This window comes from Cydia pomonella, chromosome 24, assembly GCF_033807575.1.
Source record: "Cydia pomonella isolate Wapato2018A chromosome 24, ilCydPomo1, whole genome shotgun sequence".
NCBI lineage: Eukaryota > Metazoa > Arthropoda > Insecta > Lepidoptera > Tortricidae > Cydia > Cydia pomonella.
In genome coordinates this window covers 1,707,358-1,725,630 of record NC_084726.1, presented here as the reverse complement: position 1 = coordinate 1,725,630, position 18,273 = coordinate 1,707,358, and the positions used below count along the sequence as shown (strand labels likewise).

Genomic DNA, 18,273 nt, shown 5'->3' with positions numbered 1-18,273 from the left:
TGTATGTATGTGTGTCCTTACATTTATTACGTTTTTTGTATGTACATATATACTATATAAATAAATAAATATAATAGGACATTATTACACAAATTGACTAAGTCCCACAGTAAGCTCAATAAGGCTTGTGTTGAGGGTACTTAGACAACGATATATAAATATTTATAAACTCTTAAATACATAGAAAACACAACAACAAATATCCATGCTCATCACAGGAATACATGCCCTTACCAGGATTTGAACCCGGGACCATCAGCTTCGTAGGCCAAACCGGTCGTCAAACCTACCACCATACCATACCATATATACCTACATATATGGGTGTTCGTTCTATGTTCGTGCCGTGTCCACATGGTTCCACCATAGCGTAAATATTTACTACTAAAGCTGATTCACGCGAATACTAAATAAAGACAAGGTTCTAAACAAAATTGTTGTGTTTCGGAAGTAGGTACAGTCAGCGTCAAATACTTTGTAGCAACCAAAGTAGCCAAATAGTTCGGTACACCATATTTTTAGTATGGTGTACCGAACTATTTGGCCACTTTGACTGCTACAAAGTATTTGACGCTGACTGTACAGTCGCCATATATCAGAGCTACCGAGGTGCTCAAAAATATTTGAACACGCAGTCTAACGCTGTAGCCGCCGTGCAGGTCAGGATCTCGACGACTTAAATAAAACTTCGATTTATAATGAAGCGAAGTATAATCTTCCAAAGGGTACTGGTTTACAAGGGTTCTTGTCAAAACGGTTCAATGTAGAAAAGTGGGTGTTGACAGTATGGAGGATGATGAAAGAGTGATTTGCAATATTTGATCAGTACAAAAGGTTTAGATTTAAATGCTTCCAATTGGCCGCGATACAGATTATGTGGAGCGCTCCTATTGGTGCTTTTAAAAAGCCTCCGAATACTAGCCGAGCCCGACGGCTGCGTTTAGCTACTGCATTGATTAGATTAGATTAGATTAGATGATTTATTTCATGAATGACAATTACATAATAAATTTGCATTGATGTCAAAAATATAAGAATTTCTATCATGATCGTCAAAATAAAATAATAAAAATGAAAATAATAACAATACTAATGAAATAAAATTATAGCTCCAATAAGGATTGTCAATACAATTAGAATAAATAAGAGAAACAGTAAGTTGGTAAATACTTACAAAAATCCATTGATTTTTATATAATAATAAGTTGCATTCGCAACAAACGCCATGACAATAGAGGCGTGTTCAGATATTTGTGAGCGCCTTGGCTGCACCGATATATATGATGGCGATTGTACAATAATATGTAACACTTAAGGCTTTGAAAGGCATCGGTAGTCTCAACCAACGCTCATAATGTTTAATTTCTTTCAAATTTTAATTTAAAGTGAGAGGGTTTAAAGTACTAAAAAACTCATAAACAAGGTAACTCAGAAACCATCGAAACAAAGAATTACCACTACAATCAAATTTCAACTTTAAGCACACGTTCTAAAATCCCTTTTCCGATAACACCGCATTATATGAGATCGCTAAAATTACATTACCATTGCTTACATTCAATCAGTTTAAAACGCATCATACTATAGTGTTCAATCTTAATTTCAATCTTAACGCGTTTAAAGCAAAGTCGAGATTTATTATAACACTGTTTGAGCAGATACGACAGTGTGAAAGTTATTGCGAGTATAGTCTGCATACAAAGTGGAATGTATTAATGAAAACCTAATGTTCATTTTCATTATAATTAACTATGTGGATGTTTTCTTTACATTGTGCCGCTTTTTATATGGATCTTGATGTTTAATTGTAAAAGGGTTAACAAGTTAGGATTTCATCTTATTCACACTTAAATTTTTTTATGTATTAAGCAGTAAAGATAAAACTTATGTATAATAAATTAATAGTTTAAAAAACACTAGAAAAACACGCTTTCGTGTTCAAAGTCCTTTGACCTTTCACATAAGTGCAAACACGACTATGATACGATATTCCATCATGGAATGCCAGTGCCTATCTTCCGGCTTCATCATCAGACCTTGAAACCTAATCGTGGTCAAAGTTAATTACAAGACTTTTCTAACAAATCCAAACACAGATATGATACGATGTTTCATCGTGAAGTTCCAGTTCATATCTTCCGGCTCCATCATCAGATCAGTTCGACGGTACCATATTATTGTATTGTCATCAGAACTACATACAGCTGCCAATTTTTATGATGCTATGATCCTTGGAAGATGGTTAAATTAGTTACCTTAGATTCCATTACATAGTTACATACAGGTCGACCCAATTAAAGCGTGTATAATAAAATCTTAAATTGTTCTTAGTTAATTTGATGTACGTGACTCAATATTTTTTAAACACGTTTTTTTTTTCTAATTTCAGTCTATGATATATAGGTCATACTGAACAACTTTACCTACGCGACCAACCACATCGCGAAAAAAAATTTTCTGTTTCATACATTTTGGCTGTCTGACCTTGACATTTTCTGTTGGATTAATTTTTTCTCGCGATTTCCGGATTCGGTCCATTTTTTAATACCACGACGGTGGCAAACAAGCATACGGCCCGTCTGATGGTAAGCAGTCACCGTAGCCTATGGACGCCTGCAACTCCAGAGGTGTTAGGTACATGCGCGTTGCCAACCCTTTAAAAATCTGTACACTCCTTTTTTGAAGAACCTCATACTGTAGACCCTCGAGAAGACCTCGGCAGGGAGCTCATTCCACAGCCGGAGCGTCCGCGGGAGGAAGGTCCTAGAGTGCGCGACCATTTAGGTTCTAGGGTGTGAGGATGAACACCCAGCCGACGGCGAGCGGTGCGGTGATAGAAAGCAGCCGTTGGCATCATGTCAAACAATTCTTCAAAGCACGTCCCATTGTACAAGCGGTAGGACACACATAAGGAGGCAAAGTCTCGCCTTAGACTTAAAAGATCGACAGTAAAAGATGCTCAATGTGACCTATATATTCATCCCGTAAATGTTTGTGGGTGACTAAATAAACATTCTGTAGGTATAATAGTTGTAGTAACACTACTTGTTTTAGTTAATTTAGTAAAAGTTCAAATTGATAACTTAAGTAGTTCTCGAGATATTTAGCGATGCGATAGACGGACGGACAGACGGACAGAGTCGCACCGTAAGGGTTTCTTTTGTGCCTTTTTACGGAACCCTAAAAACGGATTGCATAGGTTTTGTTCCGCAAAAGGGAATTGTCAGAACATTATCAATTTCCCTCAAGCCGGAAATATTGATGTGTATGATGTTTTAGCGGTTTAGGGACATCAAATGTCTGTATCTAGTTGGTCGTGACTGATTATTTTATTTGCCCTGTCAAACTTAAGTGTGAAAATAACAGGTACAATGTTTGCAAGGAGTAAAATCGATTCCTATATGACAAAAAGAGACCAAGGTCAATCAAAATCCAAGTTCTGGAGGAAATATAGCGACTACAGGCTTATTCTATGGGTGTGGATGTTAGGAGACGCCGCGGTGATGTGGGCGCCAGCCGAGCTGGCCCACAACGGATTCTATTTACATGCCACAGTATACTTATTAGCCATCATCATCGTCGCTACACCCTTGCTCTTCTCCGAAATCTGCTTAGCCCAATATACTAACTGTGATATCATCACCATGTGGAATTTTTTCCCCATTTTTCGATGCTTTGGCTACGGTACTATCTATCTGGTGACGATGAAAATCGTATACATGCTCGTGCTGACTTCGTGGTCGCTTGTGTATGCGGTGCACTCGGCTATATCACCGGCGCCCTGGAACACCTGCGATGATTACGATGGAAATTCAACGACGAAAATCTGCATGGTTAAACGGAAGAATACTTCGGTTTTTCAAAACTGTCTCGAAGTTCAAAGCATGTACGGAGGAGATTGTGGTATCAAAACGGCTAGTCGCTGTTTCTTCGAAATTCAAATCGGAAATTACGTGACAACGGTGTGGCCGGAGTGCACTCCGCGCCTTAAAGAATCCATAGCTCTATGGTGCATTGCTTTCGCGTTGTTTGTTTTGACATTGAAGAGAAAGTTCCTGAGAATTGGTGTGAAACTGGCGCTGGGTTACGTTGTAGTGGGCACGTTTGTGCTGGTCTGTATAGCACTGGGGACGGGCGGCACATGGTTCTCGTCGAGTATATTTTTAGGGTGGACAAAATACAGTAAGGAGTCACTGATCGAGGTGCTGCCGAAGGCTTTCCTAGCTGTGGGCGCTGGCTGCGGCATGGCGGGCGGCTGGACGAGCGGCGCGGAATTCCGCAGCCCTGCCTGCATGACGGCCGTGGCCGCGCCACTCCTCGCCGTGCTGGCCTCATTAATGCTTAGCCTCGTAACCTACAGCGGAATCAAGACCATGTCTTTCTACCACGGTGACGAAGAAAACGTCATTGAGCTCGGCAACAACTTCTTTTTTACCCCTTTTGCCTCGATGACAGAAACTCTTAGCTACTTTGACGAATACAACCTTTCAGGGTTTATTTGGTTCTCGATCACTTTTATTTGCATGTTCATGAATACGTGGCTTTTGTTTAGTTATTTAAAGGAATATCTTATAAATAACTTGACCTTCGCACGGAGACACCACAAAAGTAGTTCCATTTCCCTGATGGTGTCGCTGGCGCTGCTGTCGTACCCGTGTTTCTGTTCGGACCTGACTCCTGCATTGCTGGATGCCGCTGATACAGTGCAGATTATTACTAGTTTGATATTCTCAATATCCATTTATTGGATTTACGGCTATTATAATCACAGTGTAGACATTATTTTTATGATCGGAGTAAAGCCTAGTTACTTTTGGAAGTTTTGTTGGCTTTTAAACCCAGTGTTTATTTCTTTTATATTGATCACGAAATGCGGCTTCTTGGCTCTTAGTGAACACGGAGGAAACTCGAGTGATATTGAACCACTCGGAATAACTGCTGATTTCCTGTTATATATAATTTTACTTGGAATTTATGCTCTTATTTTACTTTTCTCATTTCTCGTACAGTTAGTATTGTACTTAGTAAATGGCGATTGTAAAAGTCTGTTTATACCATCTGCCGACTGGGGACCGATGGATGATATTTTGTTCAAAAGTCGAAAAATGTTTGTGCCCGAAATTATGACAACTGAATTTTTGTACCGGCAAGTAAAAAAATATGGATACAGCAAGAGGAAAAATGTTAATGTGATTAAGGAGCGTTCTGTAGAATCTGAGGCGAGCCACAGCCTGCAGCCCACGGAGTGGAGCGTATTGACGTCTAATTAAGCTTGTTTTGTTTTTTAATAAAATTTTATAAATCTTGATTCGTACTTAATTTTTTTTGTCATTTCCACGCCACGAAGAACCGTATCATATGACTAAATATATATGCATATTTAATTAAAATTTGATTTGAACATATTCTAAAAATAGGTACTTGATACATATTATCAAGTACCTATTTTTAGAAAAGAATAGAATAAATAGATTTTGCTTATCCGTAAACACACAAACAGTCAATAGACATACATAAAAAAGAACATAGTGAGAATAAAGTTCACCGAGGGGGAGGCGGGTTCAGGGTCGGCAACGCGCATGTAACTCCTCTGGAGTTGCAGGCGTACATAGGCTACGGAAACTGCTTACCATCAGGCGGGCCGTATGCTTGTTTGCCACCGACGTAGTATAAAAAAAATAATAATAATAAAGTGTCACAAAATGGTCTCATCTCAGCATGTTGCTGGCGACTTCCAGCGCTGATCTTCCGATGAGACCATCAAGAGAGAAACAATCACGTTTTTCTGCTATCAATGCTTATTGTACAGTCACCTGCAATAATATGTAACACAACTAAGGCCGCAAAAATATCTGACACGATCTTATTTGTAGCGCGACAAGAGTGTGTCACATATTTTTGCGGCCTTCGTTGTGTATATATTATTGCAGGTGACTGTATTAAGCTAATTATGTTTCAAATTTTTTTTTCTGAGAATTCTGTTTTTTTCTAATAAAGTAGACAAAGCTAGCTTGACGATAAGTCTTATACATACAAAGGTACAAGTTATTTGCAAATCTCCCATAAAATTAAGAACTAATATAGTTTTGGTTGCTATGGAAATAAATAGTTTTAACAGATGGCACGTACAAAGTCTTTAATTATAGAATTAGCTGTATAATGAACTGTCAGGAACGTTATAAATAAATATTTGTTCGAAGCAACAAGTACGAGTAGCATGCTGTAGTTGCGTGATTCCATTTTTGGGATACGAGTTCCCAGTTTTAAGGGGATACATTAGTGGTAATTTTTCCATAAAAACGTTCTCGACATTTTCCTCTCTGAATTTTGGCCCTGCATGAATATATTTTTATATGATTTCAATATTCAGATACTGGTAAGTACCTATCTGTGTCTGTACGTTTTGCTTTTTTATGATATTCTTGTTTTTATAAGAACGTAGGTTACTTCAAACAGCGCTAAAAACGGGCAAACAAATGCGCCATGAACAGACGCATAGCATAAAAAACCGGCAACAATAAACGCAAAAATCAAAACGGAGACACAGATAGTTTCTTTCTCATTCCGATCCCAAAATTTCATTACAATTGGTTAAGTAGGTATTGGAGGAGTAAAATGTCGAGAACGAAATCTCTATTTCTGAGATTTTTCACCTAACATGAAGTTGTCCTTATCGCACTAATTTTGTGAGCCGTCCCCGTCAGCGCGACGGAGATATTTACCTAAAATTCTCAAATCTAAAAAGGAGCTTCGCTGATATATCCTCTTAACTTCACAGAAAATTTACTACACCTAATAGGTATAGGCCTACAAATCTTATTCATCTTTGTGTACCGCATTTTTATGATTTGAATGTAGATGCCTGACTTTCACAATCGGTTAATGGTAGAAATCACAAGTATCAAGACCATTTAATACTTTTCATTTCTCATGCTGTAAAAGTGGGTCATTGTTGTTCTATAAAGTGTGCAGAAAGTGTTACTTGGTCATGTTTTTTTAAATATACATTTTACTTTCCTCGTACTTATTCGAAATGAAAAATTGTTTAAACACTCTAACTCGGGTAAAAGACGCCATTACAGTCTCGGACTATTGGCGCTCTCACTGCGTTCGGCGCCAAACTACCTTGACATAAATGAATGCCTTTCATCCCTGGTTAACAATCAACATTTTTTTCTATGCTGTTGTCACACAATGATATTCATAATCTTTTTTTTTTATTGATCGCTGCAGAGTTAGCGAAGTCTAACTCTAATAATCTAGATGCTCGTATAGAGACGTATTGGAGCCACCTGCGGCAACTTGTCTAATATTAGGCCCGTTATTAATGCATGACACTAACGACCATGAGGCGACGACGATTTTATTTTGTTATGATTACTTTCGATATTAAGCACTTTATTTATGTACTTTGTTTATTTTGGAATGCTCTAATACGAGGGGGGGGGGGGGGGGTTAAAAACACAATCTCACTATTTACCTACCTACCTACTCACAGTGTTGTGTTCCTGCTGGTGAGTAAGGTTTTAAGAGTTTTTAGGTTCGGCAACGCGCATGTAACTCCTCTGGAGTTCCAGGCGTACATTGGCTACGCAGACTGCTTACCATCAGGCGGGCCGTATGCTTGTTTGCCACCGACGTAGTATGAAAAAAAACTTAGCATCTTAATTTTTAGTGAAGTTTGTCCCTAGCTTTCTAACTTGGAAAAGTCGCAACCATTTTGGACACCGGAGTGTCGCTTACGAACGCTATTATTTTCATACTTCTGAATATGATAGGCAACCGATTTTCGGTCTGAGGATATCTCATGGCTTGCTTGGTTTAACAGAGTCAAACGAAACAACACACACACACACATGGACACGTGCGCACAGAGTAATACTCATTATGATTATTAAGTAAAGTGCAGTATGTATGTTTATAGGTTGTATTTATCTACATGTAAGTTAGTTTAATTAGTTTAATTGACCACCATAACTCATAGTATAATTGAATTAAATTAGAATTGTATTTTATTTACTTTCTTATGTATTATAGCATCACCTAGTTGTTAATTCGTTTTTCTATTACTGTTTCATCAAAGTCCTCACGACACAGGCTTGACCTAATGTGAGGGCTACTGTTAATCTAACTATAATGTATATTATGAACCTACTTTTATCAATCCTGCCCAGAGACATGTCAGTCGCTTCGCTTGACAGACAGATGAAGTGTGCGAAAGGGAAGCCATGACGTATATGAACAAGCCATAAGTGCAAAAGAGGCAGACTACATATGAGAAAACGTAACCAATTTTGAGTTCGAAGGCGGCCGAGGCGGCCAAAATCATATTGCCGTATTTTTTAACGTGAAAAATATAAGCGAATCAAAAAGAAAAATATATATTAAGTAATTTAATGACGATGGTGTCATGTTGTGTGCCGGGTTGTAGTGTTTCAGGGCCAAAAAACCCAGGAAAATACTCATTTCACAGGTAATTATGATATTCCTAGCGAAATTTTCGTAACGATATTTTATCAAATTAACAGCATAAAAAGTGTAAAAAACCAATTATAACAGTTCATTATAAGTTTTTCTTCAATTGTGTGTTAATATTTCATCATATTAGTCAATAATTTAGAATATTTTGTGTAAAAACCTAAACTGTTACTTTACGCTAGGGCTTGACAAAATGTTCATATGACTGTATCGATAACTTGTCGGTATATTAGTAGGTATGGAATTAGTTGTTCACAAGACATCATTAAGATATTACCTTTATAACCGACTTAAAATAATAACGATTGTTATAATACCTTTTTTGAACGTGTACATGTTTAGCGATAAATATAAACTTCACTTTCCAACACAGTACTTACATTTTAACCACTTTTCCACGGCTTTGCCGCCAACACAAGGAAACACAAGACAGCGTATACTTGTACACAGCGTATACACATCCAACCCAAGTTGTCAGCAGGAAAAGGCACGAAATTCAAATTTTCTTTGGTAAGTCAACTCTTTGCGAACACATTTTCAAACAACTTCAACTTTATCATTTTCAACTTTTTCAAACACATTTGAAAAAGTAGTCGATAAAGCAGTTAAACATCGATAGATTATTAATATGTTGTAACATGACATCACTATTTTTGTTCGCACATAGACAATTTACGCACACACTTGCATTTCATTTTTGGTCACACTTTCCAAGTTTGACAGTCGTTCTATACTATCCTATTTCTATGATCCTGCCTGATCTACCTTATTACTAAAGAATTTTTGTATTTGTATTATTTGTACAATTAGAAACACTTAAATTACGGGCAATACTTAAGTGTTTCTACTTTATTACTGCAAATTCGCGAACTCGACAGGTTAAGGATTAAACTCGCGAATGGTAATGCGAATGTTTTTGTTTTCCAAGGCCTGTCGATTTGACACACGTCAAAAGACGCGAACATCGAACCTTCGCGATGCGTTCTACACATTCGTGGAACCATACATCAACTGTCAAAACACTCGCGAATCCACTAGTGCTCCGTATTTTGCTAGTGGTTATGTCAAATATTCGTAAGATTTCCGAATATTGGTACAAATATCAGTGGCCTTGGTAAGAGTTTCATGTGATCGAATATCAACTTGATCCCATCAATTTTTAGCGCGGTCTATTAATACAATCCACACTTAAGTACATCTTCACTTTTAATGGCTCTTAAATAAGTACTTACACTAGAACATTCCATAGGCATTTCGGCATAATTAGATTTGGAAAACATTCAATTTTGTACCTTATAGCATTTGAACAAGGAATACAATTAAATGATATCTCCATGCATATAGAGTGGATATACTGACAACGTTCAAAATTGGCGCCTATAGCCCTGTTTGACGAATATAGCCGACCTTTTTATAGCTAGCCAGTATTTGTACTTGGCACAAAACGCACCATGTTTCAGTTGCAAATTTAAATTATTACCTTGGAAACAAATGGTATTTATGTAGATCGTTATATAACGGTATTACATACATCTTAATAAATGTAAAAAATAAATTATTATTCTATTTCCGTCATTCAATTACTAAACAAAAAATGTTCCTTTATACTATCGAAAGATATTTTAGAACCATATTGTTTAACGGTTTCAATACTTTGACGCAAATACGATTCAAACCCATACTTTTGTCATTACACCTACTATGTATCCATTGGTCCGAATTATATTCCGCGTCAATTCTATCATAACTTTAGCATGGGTACAACCAAAATCAGAGTAGTTTTCGATGCATCTATTAAACTATGAGGAACATGAATATTACAAACTAAATATATGAAAAGATATCAATCACTTACCACATGCGTGAATCACGCATAAAAATCCTTATTATCCTCTAGCGTTGTACACAATGGTCACACATTTTCACTTCACCAGTCCACAATACAAACACAACTTTTTAAAGTTCTAGTGGCCTTTCCAATCGAAAAAATAAAATAATCGATTTCGATTTTCGAAAGTCCGGCCTGCTCGGCCGCCGGACCGTTTGAAATTAGAACAGAAACACGCACGGCTGTTTCTAAATTTAAATTCGCTGGGCGCTCGACGGCCAGTATCTATAGAGCTACGTCTTTAGTGTTAGTTACCGTTAAGTTTGGTTTGGGCGGATGCTTGGTAAAAGCTCAAGTTTTGGCGGTTGGCCGGTACGATTATTTTGACTGAACAAATGCAAAGCGTTCCCGGGGATTAATCTGTTTTAAATTAATTAGTTTTTCGCGATGATTGCTAGAGAATTCGGAGACTGTATAATACACAAAAATTACCCATCTAATCAATTCATTGGATATCGTTTTGGGTACCATTCTAGTGGGGACATTTTCTGAAGCAATCCGCCTGGGAATCCTGCCATTTTTGTCTAACTTTAGCAATATCAATTGTTTAAGTTCTCAACCAGCCACGGCCTTTTTCACCATAATTATGATGCTTAATACTGAACGATTTGAATTATTGAAATGTCAACTTTAGTTCGATAGTTTTTCGTCAAAACGTTAGATTTCAGACTAGTTTGTTAGAAAATTGAGAAGTTGTTGCGTAGTCGGACCAAATGGCATTTGCAATGACAAAGTTCGGCCAATGTCAACAATAATGTAAAATTTCTATGAAAATATGTCTTTAATGACACTCCCTCACTTCGTTCTATTCAAATCAGTATTATAGGGATACTATAAAGTATAATTCTATCACTTAAAACCAAAAATAATGATAGTAACGCAGAATACCATACGTCCACTGACTTTTTAAGTTTTTCTCTAATGGAATTATTAAAAACTATTTCTGAACTGAAATTAATGACATTGGCAGACGGTCAAGGGCACACTAGAAACTAAGTTTTAAAATATTCATACCACCATACGTCATATGCTCTTCAATGCTACAAGAATACTTAATTGTACTTTCGTTCTACAGAAAATAGTTTGTGTATTAGCCCATCATTTTGGGGATAAATAAATAAAATTTAGGAAGTCTATAAGTTATTTGTCTTAAGTATTAAGTTTTTTTATCCAACGTAATTCAAAATCATAAAAAAATATTATTTTTTACACAGTTAACCTAATGCTAACGGGCATGTTCTATGAGTTTTTTAAACAATTTGACTTGTTTTTTTTTTGTTTTTAAGTAATATTTGGATCTGATTCGTTTAAATATAAAACCAACACTTGGGTGTAAATATAGTTCTTCTAGTATTTATTTAAATTACTTATTTAATTGGCTACGGCAGTTTTGAATTATTTTGAACCATTTACATTTACAAAAAATATACACAGAAAAGTAAGTCCCAAGCTCAAAGGCGCTTATAAAAATAAAATAACTGAAACAGGGTATAAATAAATACTTTATTGTAACAAAATGGCAGATTACAGTTTAACGCACAAGAGGAACCTATACATAATATAATAATAATAATAATTTACAACTATCATACAAAACTGAAACACGACAAGCTATACTTCCTTTTTTTTGCATTATAAAAACGTTAAACAATCTTGAAGTGTCTTTATTGAAAAACACTTTTGAAAAATACTTCACAGCGAATTCGTAACAACTATATAGCATATATGTTTATTTACATTCTTGTGTGTTTCTTGTGTTTATAAGTAACAGAGTCAGACCAATCTAAGTTGGCAGTGATTTTGATAGCCCAGCCTGTACAAGTGTTAAGTAAACGTCATAATTTCATAGAAGTTTGACGTTTCAAATAACACTTGTATTGTCTGGGCTGTCAAAATCACTGCCAACTTATCTTGGTCTGACTGTAGAAAAAAAAAATTCAGGCGCTTTTCAATAAAAATACACGTCAAGATTGTTTACCTTTTTTGTAATGTTTAAAATAAACAGGTATAATTTCCATTAAAATTATAATTTCCGTTTTATTATATATCTGGACATTGCACTTATACTTTCGTATTAAATGTACAGTAATCATTAAATAATAGTTTTAATTAGCATTTATGTATTAGTTCGCCCGGAAGATGAAAATTATTTATATGAAGGTTTTTATTATTTATTTTATCATTATTTTATATCATAATTGTTTTTCCAAGTAATGTACTTGAGTTACACTATCGTCCGTTTTTTTTACATTAAAAAGAAGGTAAGCTATCTTAACGTATTTTTTAAATCACTTTTGAAAAATAAGTAACAGCAAATATGTAACAATTATAAATCAATGTAATATTAAGTAAGTAAGTAAATATTCTTTACAGTACATATGGTGCTACTTTATCGCACTAGTGCGAAAATTAGCATATTACGTTACTGTGTCGAACATTTAAAGGGCCATATGTACTGTAAAACGTTGTACGATACAAGTGCGAAAAATAGGAAATTAGAAACGAGTGACACGAGTTGTTGTAATGTACTATTATTGCACCACACTGAAAACAAATTTAAAAACAAAGACGGTTTACATTTTTTATAATACACAAAAAAAAACTATAATTGCAGCAGCGAAGGTGTTATTTGAAAAAAAAAAGAAAAAAATATATAAGGCTTATTCCACAATAGACTTGTCATGTTTCTATTCCTACAGGCACGGAACAATGTATAGTTCGTGCCATCCACGATGACGCGCAGAGTTGTCAAATCTAACCTTCAATAACATGGCAATAAGAGTCATGGCTCGCGTCGTCGTGAAAGACACGATATATAATTACTATCAAATGTTAGTATACAACAGAAATAGGGCTAATATATAACCAAAGTTATTGACATTTTTATAGTGATGAGAAGAATACGTTAACTGTATTTGCAGGGTGATAATGAAACATTTTAATGAGTTGAAATTAGTTAAAATGTGATATTTAAGACAAAAGTGGATCGCGCTAAATTGCCTTGTATACAAACGTAGTCCTCATTTTCCTCTTCACATATTAAAAATATTTTGACACAATTTGTTGTACGTTTGTTTTTAGATTTATAGGGTTCAGTACCTCGAAAGGAAAAAACGGAACCCTTATAGGATCACTTTGTAGTCCGTCCGTCCGTCTGTCTGTCTGTCAAGACCCTTTTTCTCAGGAACGCGTGGAGGTATCAAGCTGGAATTTATATCAAATAATACTTAAGCCAACGCAATCAAAAGATACAGCCGTTTATGCCGCAAATTTTCGACACTCGCAAAGGAATCAAAACCTACAGTGCTTTCCGTGAACTCAGAATCTTGAAATTTGGTACGAAGCAACGTCTAAACGTCGTCAGATAAATGAAAAATTGCGAAAACCGTAAGTCTTTAGTTACATCATATAATAATATATACCTACAGGTTTGTACGGAACCCTCGGTGCACGAGTCCGCCACGCACTTGGCCGGTTTTTTTATTATTATAAGAATTACAAAGCATTAAAAAAAACTTATGAAATCTGTTTTTCGCTCCTAATTTTAAAAATAATCAAAAAAATCTCAAAAAGTCAAACGTAGGAGCATAGCTATGGTTAGTATACATCATATTATATTAAAAAAAACTATAATGTCAATATACAGAGAGGAAAATGGGGACTACGTTTGTATTGAGAAGCGGCCGTCCCCTTTCCTCTTAAGAATAAAACCCATGTTTGTTTATTTAATTTATAAATACCATAATTAATATATACAGCACTTATAGTGACCATCCCAATATCGCCTTAAAATCACAGTTGAAATTAACAAAAATAAAATTACTATGTAATATGCAGAAGCAGTTATTTTACCAAACAAAAAATATATTCCCTATGTAATTTTATCAACAGTAGGTATATTTTCTATTTCCATATTGCGTACAGACTTTATCATAACATAACATATGAAAATATCATCAATAAAATCATTAGTAATGCAGGTAGGTACAATTATTTAGTTTAGTTTTCTTTCATAAGAAAAGCATCAATTTAGTACAGAATAACACACTACTTATAGTAGATTGTGTCACAAGGGAGCAAAATGACATATTTAAGGCGAGGGCGTACATTGAATCCTAAACGAAGTGAATTATTATATAATAGAATCCCGAGAGTAGCGAGGGATTCTAAAATATAATTCTGAGCGTAGTTAGGGATTCAAGCGTGTTACGCCTAAGATGGAAACAATTTTGCTACCTTGTGACACGTACTGCTTTTCACATCACTATGAGGAAATTATTACGTTCCGAAATATTATTTCAGCTAAAAAAATATGCAAAAAAATCGGACTAGTAGTTTTTGAGAAAAATGGCAACATTGGTTTGCACAAACATCCTCTCACCCCAAACGCATATACCGTCTCCGTTCCGTCGTGGGTAAAAAGAAATAAAATCGTCTCCTAGCAGAGAAGAAATGTGCCACTTTGATCCCTTCTGGCAGGGAAGAAAAAGCCCTTTTTCGAATGGGTGATGTGAAAAGCTTTTATTCGTGTGTATCTATATTTTAACAGATTAACCGTCGTATTATATGATGGAATTTACACGTCATTATTCCGAAATGCTTCGTTGGAAAAAAAAAAACTAGGTTTTATTTTCAATTACAAAATCAAGTACCTGATATTCCTCTTGGTTTATATTATAACCAGTGTTAAAATAGACCAGCTTTTCTGTACATTTCTTTCTATTTATTGCAAGACGAATTCAACGACGTAGACCACTCTTTATGTATTTATTTTACAGAGTTCATATGATGACTATACTTAAATTTTCACGACATCAAAATGTAGTATTGTCTCCAACGTACAAATGAGGACATACTTTCAGCTTAATAGGGTTGTTTCCATCTACAAATCTTAGGGCAGAATTGTATCCCAATAAATTCTTTTGGATTATAAGAACATGTTAAACTACCTTTAGGGGACCTGTAATGACCATAATTTTGTAAATATTGAATTTAAAATATCTTTTGGCACACGTCACGTGACCAAACTCGAAACGTCATTGAAGATTCTGATGACGTCACAACTCTCAGATTGACACTGTTGGCAGTTAGGCGATAAACAACGATAAATGACAAATGTCGGTTGACAGTTCGTATCTTCTACGTGTGTATGTAGTTATGTGTCAAACCGTAAACTGTGACGTCACACAATTTTCAAAGAGCGTTTTGGGCGCGAAAGCATCTGTCAAAATATATTTTGTTAATTTGACATATTTAAAGCCGTTTTTAGTATAAAAGTTGAATTTTAGGGCAACTTTTAGTTACTATAGAACGTAATACAAGCGTTTGAAAAAATTGGAAACAACCCTATTAAACACCGAAAGTTGCAGTTTCAACAAATTAAAATCAATATATTTTACAATACATATGGTCGGAATAAGCACTTTCCGTTCGAAAATTTAAACGACCATATGTACTGTAAAACGTTGTACAATACACGTGCAAATAGGTGATTCGCAACTCGTGTCGATTTAAAACTCTTCTTTCGCTCGTGTTTTAATCCAACACCACTCGTTGCGAAAGTTCCTACTTTCCGCAGTTATATCGTAAATAACTATTATATAATATGTTCGTGCGTTCGCTTGAACCACATATGAGAAAACACCTTATAACCATTTAATAGTTCAAATATTTTTACACACACTTCACCACAAGCCATCTATAATACAAATCACTCCTTTACCTCCACATCCGCTTCCTGTCCTGTATCCAAAATGGCTTCCGCACTAGGTATCACGATTACGTCAGTCACTTTGGCACACGATACGTCACACACATCACAATCGTCACACTTCTCACCGACTACACTAACTCTTCTCTCCTCCATATATTTAGCTATATCTATATTCACGTTACCTTCAATATGTTTAACGATATCTAAACCTTCTTCATCTTTGTCACAGAATTGTTTAATTTCCGTGCATATTTTTTTAACATCTTCACCATCATGGTTATTGCTTGATAGTTTGACAAGTCTGTCTGTTTTGATGTCGTTGATGCATTCGTCGCCTAAAGTGAATATTACTTTTTCATTTTCGTTCGTGTGGCGTAGAATTTCGGAATCAGAGTTGTGGGTTTTCATCATTGTTGGTGGTTCTGACGCAACGTGGGTCAGTTTAGTGTTGTAGATGTTTGGTTCGCTTCCCATAATTGACGTTGTTGATTGGTCTAAGGCGGGTGCTTCCTGTGAAAAATAACAAATATTAAATAGTATAACTACTATACCTATAGTTACCAACGCTCTCATTTTAACAAATAAATAAATAATAATAAATATTATAGGACTTTATTACACAAATTGACTAAGTCCCACAGTAAGCTCAATAAGGCTTGTGTTGAGGGTGCTTAGACAACGATATATATAATAAATAAATATTTATAAATACTTAAATACATAGAAAACACCCATGACTCAGGAACAAATATCCATGCACATCACACGAATATATGCCCTTACCAGGATTTGAACCCGGGAAGGGCATATTCATCATGCCTTATAATACTTTTTAATAGATATATTTTCAATTCAGTTTAAGATTTTGACATATTTTTCTACTAGCGAAAAACGAGATGAAAAAAATTAAAAAGAACATGCATTCGATGTTTCTCTAACTACAAAATATAAAAAGAAACTTACGTGCATCAAAAGAAATGCGCACTAAGAAATCCCGTAGGTAGGTAACTTTGTTAATAATTATGAATGAAATTAGCATTTTATGAGTAAATAATGTTAGTAATTTATATTTTGAAAGCCAATAGTAAATCGTGTAATGAAACCAATAACCATTATTCATAATGGTTATTGGTTTTCAAAACATGCACTTTTTGGACATATTTAAGTAATAAAATAAATAAATAAATATTATAGGACATTATTACACAAATTGACTAAGTCCCACAGTAAGCTCAATAAGGCTTGTGTTGAGGGTACTTAGACAACGATATATATAATATATAAATATTTATAAATACTTAAATACATAGAAAACACCCATGACTCAGGAACAAATATCCATGCTCGTCACACGAATAAATGCCCTTACCAGGATTTGAACCCGGGACCATCAGCTTCGTAGGCAGGGTCACTACCCACTGGGCCAAACCGGTCGTCGAATTTAATGTCAATATTAGTGTTTTTTTTCCTGCGGCGGTATATGCGTAGTAAAGTGTAGATGTCTATCTGGTGCATATCTAGACCTATCCTTATGCAAAGTATAGCGGTTGTAGAAAAGTTTTTTAACACAATTGGGGTTTTCATACAACACCATAACATATATAAGAGTTAATGTTCATGTCGCGATGTGCTCTGCAAAAAAACAATCCCCTCTAATAGGATTGTAAAAGCGCCTTTTTGAATCAACTACATACAAGGATATAAACCACACGAGGCAGTAATCAAAATCCATATCCATAAAACGATCTTGATGATTTAAATTGTATTGTATTGTTTGACGACCGGTTTGACCTAGTGGGTAGTGACCCTGCCTACGAAGCTGATGGCCCCGGGTTCAAACCCTGGTAAAGGCATTATTCGTGTGATGAGCATGGATATTTGTTCCTGAGTCATGGGTGTTTTCTATGTATTTAAGTATTTATAAATATTTATATATTATATATATCGTTGTCTAAGTACCCTCAACACAAGCCTTATTGAGCTTACTGTGGGACTTAGTCAATTTGTGTAATAATGTCCTATAAAAAAAAGAAAAAAAAAAGAATAAGGGTCTGTATCAAAATGTCCAATAAAGTCCAAAAAAATATTTTTTTTGTTATACTACGTCGGTGGCAAACAAGCATACGGCCCGCCTGATGGTAAGCAGTCTCCGTAGCCTATGTACGCCTGCAACTCCAGAGGAGTTACATGCGCG

At 35.4% G+C, this 18,273-nt stretch overlaps 4 protein-coding genes across 7 annotated transcripts in view; 2 read left to right on the top strand and 2 right to left on the bottom strand.

Moving 5' to 3' along the window:
- LOC133531030 (ryanodine receptor) overlaps nt 1–10,539 on the bottom strand; it is a 212,481-nt gene extending 201,942 nt beyond the window's left edge. For all 4 annotated transcript variants that reach the window (XM_061869105.1, XM_061869106.1, XM_061869107.1 and 1 more), the window contains exon 1: nt 10,334–10,539. The gene's annotated coding sequence lies outside the window, so the exon portion shown is untranslated. The remainder of the gene's footprint in view (nt 1–10,333) is intronic.
- Nucleotides 1–18,273, top strand: part of LOC133531045 (uncharacterized) — a 452,747-nt gene that overhangs the window by 208,167 nt on the left and 226,307 nt on the right. The gene's annotated exons all lie outside the window — the stretch shown is intronic.
- LOC133531200 (sodium-dependent noradrenaline transporter-like) lies at nt 2,402–5,314 on the top strand. Its single transcript, XM_061869338.1, has one exon. The coding sequence runs from the start codon at nt 3,372–3,374 to the stop codon at nt 5,268–5,270; it is 1,899 nt and encodes a 632-aa protein (XP_061725322.1). The 5' UTR covers nt 2,402–3,371; the 3' UTR covers nt 5,271–5,314.
- The window catches only part of LOC133531202 (uncharacterized), a 41,075-nt gene continuing 37,823 nt past the window's right edge, over nt 15,022–18,273 (bottom strand). Inside the window, exon 10 of the mRNA XM_061869340.1 lies at nt 15,022–16,589. Coding sequence (XP_061725324.1) covers nt 16,077–16,589 — 513 coding nt within the window. The 3' untranslated portion in view covers nt 15,022–16,076. The remainder of the gene's footprint in view (nt 16,590–18,273) is intronic.